At 42.7% G+C, this 12,454-nt stretch overlaps 1 protein-coding gene across 2 annotated transcripts in view; it reads right to left on the bottom strand.

Annotated features, from left to right (window-relative positions):
• Positions 1-12,454, bottom strand: part of ccdc18 (coiled-coil domain containing 18) — a 235,617-nt gene that overhangs the window by 167,588 nt on the left and 55,575 nt on the right. For both annotated transcript variants that reach the window (XM_070886607.1, XM_070886608.1), the window contains exons 6-8: positions 12,022-12,150; positions 6,641-6,737; positions 6,433-6,554 (exon numbers count right to left, since the gene is read on the bottom strand). In XM_070886607.1, the coding sequence (XP_070742708.1) occupies positions 6,433-6,554; positions 6,641-6,737; positions 12,022-12,150 (348 nt within the window). The remainder of the gene's footprint in view (positions 1-6,432; positions 6,555-6,640; positions 6,738-12,021; positions 12,151-12,454) is intronic.

The following is a 12,454-nucleotide window of genomic DNA, read 5'->3' as shown; positions in this document are numbered from 1 at the left end:
AAATATATCTATCTGTGACTTGAATACATTCAATGAGCTAGCCTCAACTGCTTCCTTGGGCAGAGAATTCCAGATTCACAACCCTCAGAGAAGAAATTCCTTCTCAACTCGGCTCCCCCGTATTTTGAGGCTGTGCATTAGGATGGAGAATGAAACAGTTAATTCAGAGACCATGGTCCAGAACTTAAAGAAGGGTAACTTTGAAGGTATGAGGCGTGAATTGGCTAAGATAGATTGGCGAATGGTACTTAAGGGGTTGACTGTGAATGGGCAATGGCAGACATTTAGAGACCGCATGGATGAACTACAACAATTGTACATTCCTGTCTGGCGTAAAAATAAAAAAGGGAAGGTGGCTAAACCGTGGCTATCAAGGGAAATCAGGGATAGTATTAAAGCCAAGGAAGTGGCATACAAATTGGCCAGAAATAGCAGCGAACCCGGGGACTGGGAAAAATTTAGAACTCAGCAGAGGAGGACAAAGGGTTTCATTAGGGCAGGGAAAATAGAGTACGAGAAGAAGCTTGCAGGGAACATTAAGACGGATTGCAAAAGTATCTATAGATATGTAAAGAGAAAAAGGTTAGTAAAGACAAATGTAGGTCCCCTGCAGTCAGAACCAGGGGAAGTCATAACGGGGAACAAAGAAATGGCAGACCAATTGAACAAATACTTTGGTTCAGTATTCACTAAGGAGGACACAAACAACCTTCCGGATATAAAAGGGGTCAGAGGGTCGAGTAAGGAGGAGGAACTGAGGGAAATCCTTATTAGTCGGGAAATTGTGTTGGGGAAATTGATGGGATTGAAGGCCGATAAATCCCCAGGGCCTGATGGACTGCATCCGAGAGTACTTAAGGAGGTGGCCTTGGAAATAGTGGATGCATTGACAGTCATTTTCCAACATTCCATTGACTCTGGATCAGTTCCTATCGAGTGGAGGGTAGCCAATGTAACCCCACTTTTTAAAAAAGGAGGGAGAGATAACAGGAAATTATAGCCCGGTCAGCCTGACATCGGTAGTGGGTAAAATGATGGAATCAATTATTAAGGATGTCATAGCAGTGCATTTGGAAAGAGGTGACATGATAGGTCCAAATCATCATGGATTTGTGAAAGGGAAATCATGCTTGACAAATCTTCTGGAATTTTTTGAGGATGTTCCCAGTAGAGTGGACAAGGGAGAACCAGTTGATGTGGTATATTTGGACTTTCAGAAGGCTTTCGACAAGGTCCCACACAAGAGATTAATATGCAAAGTTAAAGCACATGGGATTGGGGGTAGTGTGCTGACATGGATTGAGAACTGGTTGTCAGACTGGAAGCAAAGAGTAGGAGTAAATGGGTACTTTTCAGAATGGCAGGCAGTGACTAGTGGGGTACCACAAGGTTCTGTGCTGGGGCCCCAGCTGTTTACACTGTACATTAATGATTTAGAGGGGATTAAATGTAGTATCTCCAAATTTGCGGATGACACTAAGTTGGGTGGCAATGTGAGCTGCGAGGAGTATGCTATGAGGCTGCAGAGCGACTTGGATAGGTTAGGTGAGTGGGCAAATGCATGGCAGATGAAGTATAATGTGGATAAATGTGAGGTTATCCACTTTGCTGGTAAAAACAGAGAGACAGACTATTATCTGAATGGTGACAGATTAGGAAAAGGGGAGGTGCAAATAGACCTGGGTGTCATGGTACATCAGTCATTGAAGGTTGGCATGCAGGTACAGCAGGCGGTTAAGAAAGCAAATGGCATGTTGGCCTTCATAGCGAGGGAATTCGAGTACAGGGGCAGGGAGGTGTTGCTACAGTTGTACAGGGCCTTGGTGAGGCCACACCTGGAGTATTGTGTACAGTTTTGGTCTCCTAACCTGAGGAAGGACATTCTTGCTATTGAGGGAGTGCAGCGAAGGTTCACCAGACTGATTCCCGGGATGGCGGGACTGACATATCAAGAAAGACTGGATCAACTGGGCTTGTATTCACTGGAGTTCAGAAGAATGAGAGGGGACCTCATAGAAACGTTTAAAATTCTGACGGGGTTAGACAGGTTAGATGCAGGAAGAATGTTCCCAATGTTGGGGAAGTCCAGAACCAGGGGACACAGTCTAAGGATAAGGGGTAAGCCATTTAGGACCGAGATGAGGAGGAATTTCTTCACCCAGAGAGTGGTGAACCTGTGGAATTCTCTACCACAGAAAGTTGTTGAGGCCAATTCACTAAATATATTCAAAAAGGAGTTAGATGAAGTCCTTACTACTAGGGGGATCAAGGGGTATTGCGAGAAAGCAGGAATGGGGTACTGAAGTTGCATGTTCAGCCATGAACTCATTGAATGGCGGTTATGTTTCTACCACATCCATCGGTATACCTCTATCCACCATGCTCATTATATCCTCAAAGAGTTCCAGTAAATTAGTTAAACATGATTTCCCCTTCATGAATCCATGCTGCGTCTGCTTGTTTGCACTATTCCTACCTAGATGTCCCGCTATTTCTTCCTTAATGATAGTTTCAAGCATTTTCCCCACTACAGATGTTAAACTAACCGGCCTATAGTTACCTGCCTTTTATCTGCCCCCTTTTTTAAACAGAGGCGTTACATTAGCTGCTTTTCAATCCGCTGGTACCTCCCCAGAGTCCAGAGAATTTTGGTAGATTATAACGAATGCATCTGCTATAACTTCCGCTATCTCTTTTAATACCCTGGGATGCATTTCATCAGGACCAGGGGACTTGTCTACCTTGCGTCCCATTAGCCTGTCCAGCACTACCCCCCTAGTGATAGTGATTGTCTCAAGGTCCTCCCTTCCCACATTCCTATGACCAGCAATTTTTGGCATGGTTTTTGTGTCTTCCACTGTGAAGACCGAAGCAAAATAATTGTTTAAAGTCTCAGCCATTTCCACATTTCCCATTATTAAATCCCCCTTCTCATCTTCTAGGGGACCAACATTTACTTTAGTCACTCTTTTCTGTTTTATATATCTGTAAAAGCTTTTACTGTCTGTTTTTATGTTTTGCGCAAGTTTACCTTTGTAATCTATCTTTCCTTTCTTTATTGCTTTCTTAGGCATTCTTTGCTGTTGTTTAAAATTTTCCCAATCTTCTAGTTTCCCACTAACCTTGGCCACCTTATACGCATTGGTCTTTGATTTGATACTCTCCTTTATTTCCTTGGTTATCCACGGCTGGTTATCCCTTCTCTTACCACTCTTCTTTTTCACTAATATATTTTTGTTGCACACTATGAAAGAGCTCCTTATAAGTCCTCCACTGTTCCTCAAGGAGACCGGTAAAAATGTAGCGCCATGGGGCCGCAGGTGGTGAGAATCGGCGAGCGGCGAGGAGCGCCAATAGCGAGGTCCAAAATCCGGTATAGATTCAGTCCCGAGGTTGGCGAAGTTCAGACGTTGTACCTGTACTTTGTATTTGTCATTACCAAGGAAGATGCTGCCAAAGTTATAGTAAAAGAGGTAGTTGAGATACTGGATGAGCTAAATTTTGATAAAGAGGAGGCACTAGAAAGGTTGGCTATACTTAAAGTAGGTAAGTCACCAGGACCAGATGGGATGTATCCTCGGAAGCTGAGGGAAGTAAAAGGTGGAAATTGCGGAGGTACTGGCCATAATCTTCCAATCCTCTTTAGATATGGGGGTGATGCCAGAGGACTGGTGAAATGCAAACATTACACCCTTGTTCAATAAAGGGTGCAAGGATAAACCCAGTAACCACAGGCCAGTCAGTTTAACCTCGGTAGTGGGGAAGCTTTTAGAAATGATAATCCGGGACAAACTTAACAGTCACTTGGACAAGTGTGGAGTAATTAAGGAAAGTCAGCACGGATTTGTTAAAGGCAAATCGCGTTTAACTAACTTGATTGAGTTTTTTTGATGAGGTACAGAGAGGGTTGATGAGAACAATGCGGTAACATTGCCTGTCTCCGCTCATCTTCTGTTGAAACCCTCATCCATGCCTTTGTTACCTCTAGACTTGACTACTCCAACGCACTCCTGGCTGGCCTCCCACATTCTACCCTACATAAACTTGAGGGCATCCAAAATTCGGCAATCCGTATTCTAACTCGCAACAAGTCCCGCTCAACCATCACCCGTGCTCGCTGACCTATATTGGCTCCCGGTTAAGCAATGCCTCGATTTCGAAATTCTCATCCTTATTTACAAATCCCTCCATAACCTCGCCCCTCCCTATCGCTGTAATCTCCTTCAGCCTCCGAAATGTCTGCGCTCCTCAAATTCTGCACTCTTGAGCATCCCTGATTATAACTACTCAACCATTGGTGGACGTGCCTTCAGCTGCCTGTGCCCCAAACTCTGGAACTCCCTCCCTAAACCTCTTCGCCTCTCTACCTCCCTTTCGTCCTTTATGACGCTCCTTAATACTTACCTCTTTGACCAAGCTTTTGGTCATCTGCCATAAATTTCTTCATATGTGGCTTGGTGTCAAGTTTATTTGTTTTATCTTATAACATTCCTGTGAAGCCCTTTGGGATGCTTTACTACATTAAAGGTGCTATATAAATACAAGTTGTTGTTATTGTTGATGATGTAGTGTACATGGACCAAAAGGCATTTGATAAAGTGCCACATAATAAGCTTGCCAGCAAAGTTGAAGTCCATGGAATAAAAGGGACATTGGCAGTATGGATACAAAATTGGCTAAGTTAGAGCAGTGGAGAACGGTTGTTTTTTTTACTGGAGGAAGGTAAACAGTGGTGTTCCCCAGCAGGAATACCACTGCTTTTCTCGATCCATATTAATGACTTGGACTTGGGTGTACAGGGCACAATTTTGAAATTTGCATATGACACAAAACTTGGTAGTGAACAGTGTGGAGGATAGTAATAGGAGAGACAATATAAACTAAAGGCTACAATTCTAAAGTGGGTGCATGAACAGAGAGACTTGGGGGTACATGTGCACAAATTGTTGAAAGTGGCAGGGCTGGTTGAGAAAGCAGTTAAAAAAAGCATATGGGATCGTGGGCTTCATAACAAGAGGCATAGAGTACAAAAGCAAGGAAGTTATGATGAACCTTTATAAAACACTGGTTTGCATCCAATTCTGGGCACTTTAGGAAGGATGTGAAGAGGGTGCAGAAAATATTTACAAGAATGGTTCCAGGGATGAAGGACTTCAATTATGTGGATAGACTGGAGAAGCTCGGGTTGTTCTCCTTAGCGCTGAGAAGGTTGAGAGGAGATTTGATAGATATGTTCAAAATCATGAGAAGTGCAGATAGAGAGCAACTGTTCCCATTGGCAGAAGGGTCGAGAACCAGAGGACACAGATTTAAGGTGACTGGCAGAAGAACCAAAGGCAACATGAGGAAAAGCTTTTCTACGCATCGAGTGGTTATGATCTGTAATGCATTGCCTGAAAGGATGGTGGCGACAGATTCAATCAAGGCTTTCAATAAGTACCTGAAGGAAACAATTGCAGGACTACAGGGAAAGGGCAGGGGAGTGGGAAAAGCTGAAGTGCTCTTGCAGAGAGCTAGCATGGGCTCGACGAGCCGAATGGCCTCCTTCTGTACAGTAACCATTCTATGATTCTGAGTATATGGACAATGGTGACCATCAGTGTGAAGACGGGACATCAATCACGTCAGAGTCATAATCAAATTTTCAATACAATGTAATAATTCCAAATGATTCAACTCAATATATATGAACCAAATCAGAATATTGCAAGCATCATCGAAGACCATGTTATTATTTGATACGAAGTGACGAGAGATCTGCGGAAATATAATTTTGGAAGTCAAAAGATCACCTCCCACGATATATTTTAAACTTAGCTAATCAAGATTTAGTGTCTCGCATTGCAACATTTAAGTTCCACATGACACAGCATGGACTGTCAACTTATGCATAATGAAATCTACTTTTGCTAGACTGAACATTGAAATAAAATCCCAAAACAAATTCCACAACTATATTAAAAAAATCTTTATTAGATATAATTTACACTTTGTCTGCAGTTACACAGTACTACCATTTTGATATCGATGTAAATCGGTTTCAGTGGGCACAAACACAAAAATGGTAGCATAATTTGAGACAGTGATATCATTGTGACCCTTTCTCAATAGCCAACGGCTAGCAATGGATAAATACCACCTTTGTCCCTTTTTCTGGCAGGGAGCTCCACTAAAGTCAAGAATTTGGACAATTATGACTTTAAATGTCTAGCAAGAGATTGCTTGATCAGGGAAAGGCGAATATGAACCTCTATTATATAGGAGTACTCATCTGCATTTTATTGTAGAAAATTGCATCAGTTTTTTTTTTAAATTTAAAAAGAAAGTTAACTCTGGCTCAAAAGTACATGTGCAATTAATCAGCTAACTCAATAGATAAATACACCGTAAATACAATCTAGGAAAGTAATTTTAGAATGATTAAGAGTTAACCTGATTTCCTCATTCTTGTGTTCCAATTCTTTTTCTAAATTAGTACGTTTCTCGAATAACTCTGCTCTGTCCTTATCATAGTGATCCAACCTGTTGTGCCAATCCTCTTCCTCAGCTCGAAACTATAATACAAAAGATAAAATAACAGATCAAACATTTCTGCATATGTTATACTTACACTGAACAACTAATGTACATCCTGCCTCACCATTGTCATTTTTTCTGTAGTCTTTTCCTTGTACCGTTTGAAAGTCGCAGAAAGTTCCTCAGCATTAAAGAGGGCTTCGTTTCTTTGTTGTTCAGCTCTACATAAAACATAAAAATAAGTAGTTCCAATTGCCGTGCTAATCATCAACTTTGGCAGAATATTCCTGAAGAACAGAAAAGTCTTACTTTTTCAACAAAACACAGTTCGAGTGTTAAATCACTGGAGCAGAAGTAACAATGACTGAAGTTTAAGCAAGTCAAAAGAGTAACACATTTGTATTCTCCCATCAAAATGTTCTTTCTCTACACTCTCTCTTTTCATAAAAGTAGTGGCCCATATTTGAATTCTGTTCCAGTGTCTCCCAAGTTGCTGTTCTTTATTTGAAAGCCCGGACAACAAATGTCAATAGGCCACTTTTACTTGGGGTGCATCACAGCTCAGTCCAATTTGTTCTCACCAGACTGCCACACATTTATTTTCCAGAATGGATGACTGGTTAAGTATTGGGAGCAGAAACAATGACCTCCAAACAGTAGTAGTGATGTTGGGGAGGGCATCAAACAGGAAATTAGTGGTGCATGCAATAAAGGTGCAGCAGTTATAATGGGTGACTTTAATATGCATATAGATTGGGCTAACCAAACTGGAAGCAATACGGTGGAGGAGGATTTCCTGGAGTGCATAAGGGATGGTTTTCTAGACCAATATGTCGAGGAACCAACTAGGGGGGAGGCCATCTTAGACTGGGTGTTGTGTAATGAGAGAGGATTAATTAGCAATCTTGTTGAGCGAGGCCCCTTGGGGAAGAGTGACCATAATATGGTGGTATTATACATTAGGATGGAGAATGAAACAGTTAATTCAGAGACCATGGTCCAGAACTTAAAGAAGGGTAACTTTGAAGGTATGAGGCGTGAATTGGCTAGGATAGATTGGCGAATGATACTTAAGGGGTTGACTGTGGATGGGCAATGGCAGACATTTAGAGACCGCATGGATGAACTACAACAATTGTACATCCCCGTCTGGCGTAAAAATAAAAAAGGGAAGGTGGCTCAACCGTGGCTATCAAGGGAAATCAGGGATAGTATTAAAGCCAAGGAAGTGGCATACAAATTGGCCAGAAATAGCAGTGAACCCGGGGACTGGGAGAAATTTAGAACTCAGCAGAGGAGGACAAAGGGTTTGATTAGGACAGGGAAAATAGAGTACGAGAGGAAGCTTGCAGGGAACATTAAGATGGACTGCAAAAGTTTCTATAGATATGTAAAGAGAAAAAGGTTAGTAAAGACAAATGTAGGTCCCCTGCAGTCAGAATCAGGGGAAGTCATAACGGGGAACAAAGAAATAGCAGACCAATTGAACAAGTACTTTGGTTCGGTATTCACTAAGGAGGACACAAACATCCGGATATAAAAGGGGTCAGAGGGTCTAGTAAGAAGGAGGAACTGAGGGAAATCTTTATTAGTCGGGAAATTGTGTTGGGGAAATTGATGGGATTGAAGGCCGATAAATCCCCAGGGCCTGATGGACTGCATCCCAGAGTACCTAAGGGGGTGGCCTTGGAAACAGCGGATGCATTGACCGTCATTTTCCAACATTCCATAGACTCTGGATCAGTTCCTATCGAGTGGAGGGTAGCCAATGTAACCCCTCTTTTTAAAAAAGGAGGGAGAGAGAAAACAGGGAATTATAGACCGGTCAGCCTGACATCAGTAGTGGGTAAAATGATGGAATCAATTATTAAGGATGTCATAGCAGCACATTTGGAAAGAAGTGACATGATAGGTCCAAGTCAGCATGGATTTGTGAAAGGGAAATCATGCTTGACAAATCTTCTGGAATTTTTTGAGGATGTTTCCAGTAGAGTGGACAAGGGAGAACCAGTTGATGTGGTATATTTGGACTTTCAGAAGGCTTTCGACAAGGTCTCACACAAGAGATTAATGTGCAAAGTTAAAGCACATGGGATTGGGGGTAGTGTGCTGACATGGATTGAGAACTAGTTGTCAGACAGGAGGCAAAGAGTAGGAGTAAATGGGTACTTTTCAGAATGGCAGGCAGTGATTAGTGGGGTACCGCAAGGTTCTGTGCTGGGGCCCCAGCTGTTTACATTGTACATTAATGATTTAGACGAGGAGATTAAATGTAGTATCTCCAAATTTGCGGATGACACTCAGTTGGGTGGCAATGTGAGCTGCGAGGAGGATGCGATGAGGCTGCAGTGACTTGGATAGGTTAGGTGAGTGGGCAAATGCATGGCAGATGAAGTATAATGTGGATAAATGTGAGGTTATCCACTTTGGTGGTAAAAAGAGAGACAGACTATTATCTGAATGGTGACAGATTAGGAAAAGGAGAGGTGCAACGAGACTTGGTTGTCATTGTACATCAGTCATCGAAGGTTGGCATGCAGGTGCAGCAGGCGGTTAAGAAAGCAAATGGCATGTTGGCCTTCATAGCGAGGGGATTTGAGTACAGGGGCAGGGAGGTGTTGCTACAGTTGTACAGGGCCTTGGTGAGGCCACACCTGGAGTATTGTGTACAGTTTTGTTCTCCTAACCTGAGGAAGGACATTCTTGCTATTGAGGGAGTGCAGCGAAGGTTCACCAGACTGATTCCCGGGATGGCGGGACTGACATATCAAGAAAGACTGGATCAACTGGGCTTGTATTCACTGGAGTTCAGAAGAATGAGAGGGGATCTCATAGAAACGTTTAAAATTCTGACGGGTTTAGACAGGTTAGATGCAGGAAGAGTGTTCCCAATGTTGGGGAAGTCCAGAACCAGGGGTTGCAGTCTAAGGATAAGGGGTAAGCCATTTAGGACCGAGATGAGGAGAAACTTCTTCACCCAGAAAGGGATAGATGCAAATCTGGAACTTTGTGTTTGCAGGTGCAACACGTGTGCCCAGCTGGGAAATGCGCCCAGGGAAGCCCCCCTTAGCCCCTGGCCATGGCTCACCAAACCTTGGTCACGCATCCATGTGGACTACGCAGGTCCTTTCATGGGGAAAATGTTTTTGGTTGTAGTAGACGCCTACTCCAAATGGATCGAGTGTGACATTTTAAATTCAAGCACATCCGCTGCCACGGTAGAACGTCTACGGGCAATGTTCGCCGCCCACGGTCTGCCGGACATCTTGGTCAGCGACAATGGCCCGTGCTTCATAAGCACTAAATTCCAGGACTTCATGGCAGGCAATGGAATTAACCGTGTTGGAACGGCACCGTTCAAGCCGGCCTCAAACGGCCAGGCAGAACGAGCAGTGCAGATAATCAAACAGGGGATGCTCAGAATCCAAGGGGGTTCCCTACAATGACGCTTATCACGCCTCCTGTTGACCTACAGATCACAACCACACTCGCTCACAGGGGTTCCACCCGCAGAGCTGCTAATGAAAAGGACGCTCAAAACCCGGTTATCCCTTCTACACCCCGCCATGAAAGAAATTGTCGAGAGCAGGCGCCAGTCACAATGTGACTACCATGACAGGAATGTGAGGGCGCGATGTATTCATGTAAATGACCCTGTTTTTGTCCTCAACTATGCTGCAGGGCCCAATTGGCTCGCAGGCACTGTGGTTGCCAAAGAGGGAAATAGGATTCTGGTGGTTAAACTTACCAATGGACAAATCTGCCGCAAACATGTGGATCAAACAAAAAGGAGGTTCAGCAACCCCACAGAAGAAGCAGAGGAAGAACACGATGTAGAGTTCACTCCACCACAGGTGACCGAACACAGGAACCAAAGGGAGGAGAGCCCAGTCACTGTGGGCAGTCTGGACAGGCCTGAGGCACCGCAAACAGCAGACACTCAGGCCAGCGCCCAACAACCGGAGCCCCAACTCAGGGGCTCTACAAGGAAGCGTAAACCACCAGAGAGACTCAACCTGTGATCCCATTAAGACTTTGGGATCACAGTCATTGTAACCCATGTATAATCTGACCTAAGTTGTACACTGTGAGAACACTGACCACTAGGTGGTGAACTTGTGGGAGACACTCCTAACCTAGACCTTCAGATATAAAAGGGGAAGCTCCACCCACTTCCATCACTTGAGTGCTATGAAATAAAGGACAGGTCACAGACTGACCTTCTCTCAAGCATGGGGCCTCGTGTGCATTTATACTGTGTAGTAAGGATGTATCAGAATAGATAAGGGAGAACCAGTGGATGTAGTGTATTTGGATTTTCAGAAGGTCTTTGATAAAGTCACACACAAGAGGTTGGTATGCAAAATTAAAGCACATAGGATTGGGGGTATTATGCTGGCATGGATTGAAAATTGGTTAACTGACAGGAAACAGAGTAGGAATAAACCGGTCTTTTTCAGGGTATATATATTTCCAAGTTTGCTGATGACACAAAACTAGATGGGATTGTAAGCTGCGAGAAGAATGCAAAATTGCTGCAAGTCGATTTAGATAGGTTGAGTGAGTGGACAAACACATGGCAGATGCAGTATAATGTGGATAAATGCGAAGTTATCCATTTTGGTAGGAAAAACATTAAGACAAAGTATTATTTAAATGGTGATAGCTTGGGAAATGTCGATGTACAAAGGGACCTGGGCGAATTCACCAGACTGATTCTTGGGATGGCAGGACTGTTGTATGAGCGATTGTGTCGACTAGGCCTGTATTCACTAGAGTTTAGAAGAATGAGAGGGGATCTCATTGAAACATATAAAATTCCGACGGGGTTGGACAGACTGGATGTGGGGAAGATGTTTCCTCTGGCTGGAAGTCTAGAACAAGGGTCACAGTCTCAAGATACGGGGTAGGAAATTTAGGACTGAGATGAGGAGAAATTTCTTCATTCAGAGGGTGGTGAACCTGTGGAATTCTCTAGTACAGAAGGCTGTGGAGGCCAATTCACCGAATATATTTAAGAAAGAGATAGATAAGATTTCTAGACACAAAAGGCATCAAGGGGTATGGGGAGAAAGCGGGAATATAATGTTGAGATAGAGGATCAGCCATGGTCATATTGAATGGTGGTGCAGGCTCGAAGGGCTGAATGGCCTACTACTGCTCCTATTTTCTATGTTTCTAAATATCAAAACTTACTTGAAACATGTTTGTTGGCACAATACTCACAGGCAGATGAATTTACCCATAACAGGATTATTTTTGATCTTTTATTTCACACCATTTTAAATTTGAATTTAAATTCCATATTTTACCAACACAAATTTGGCAGTGTGAACCAACCTCTCTATTTGTGGAGTTTCAATAAACAACCTGGGAGAATATGTCTCCACAACAAGCTCCTAAAAATCTGTTGCATCGTTCAACAACAACTTGCATTTGTATAGCGCTTTTAACATAGCAAAATGTTATCCTGACCAGGAGACATGCTCCACGATTGAATACTACCTCTTTCCTCGTCTACTTTGTTCATAAAGCTCATTCTTCACTCTTTTGCATTCATCGGACAATTTTTCCATGAGCTTGTCCTTCTCAGCTACCATCCATTGACTCTCCTCCAATTTTTCTTCTGCAACTCTTATTAATAAAGAAGAAAAACAGTATCAGCACCACCTTTACTCTGCATCTAAACATTTATGGTATTTTATGTAATAAGAACTTGCTAATTCAGCAGCTACATTACAAATGCTTACAAGAGATGTAATTGATTTTACAGTTAAACACTATCAAAAAATTACAACACACCATTAAGAAAAAAAAAATATCTTTCAAATAAAAAAAACTTAAAATTAAGGTCGTCAATTAATCATAATTAACTAATTTTTTTAGATTAATTTTTACATTACTTAACTTGAGTAAAGAAAGAACTTGCATTTAGATG

This window comes from Pristiophorus japonicus, chromosome 8 (genome assembly GCF_044704955.1).
Source record: "Pristiophorus japonicus isolate sPriJap1 chromosome 8, sPriJap1.hap1, whole genome shotgun sequence".
Lineage (NCBI taxonomy): Eukaryota > Metazoa > Chordata > Chondrichthyes > Pristiophoridae > Pristiophorus > Pristiophorus japonicus.
This window is presented reverse-complemented; position numbering and strand designations above follow the sequence as displayed.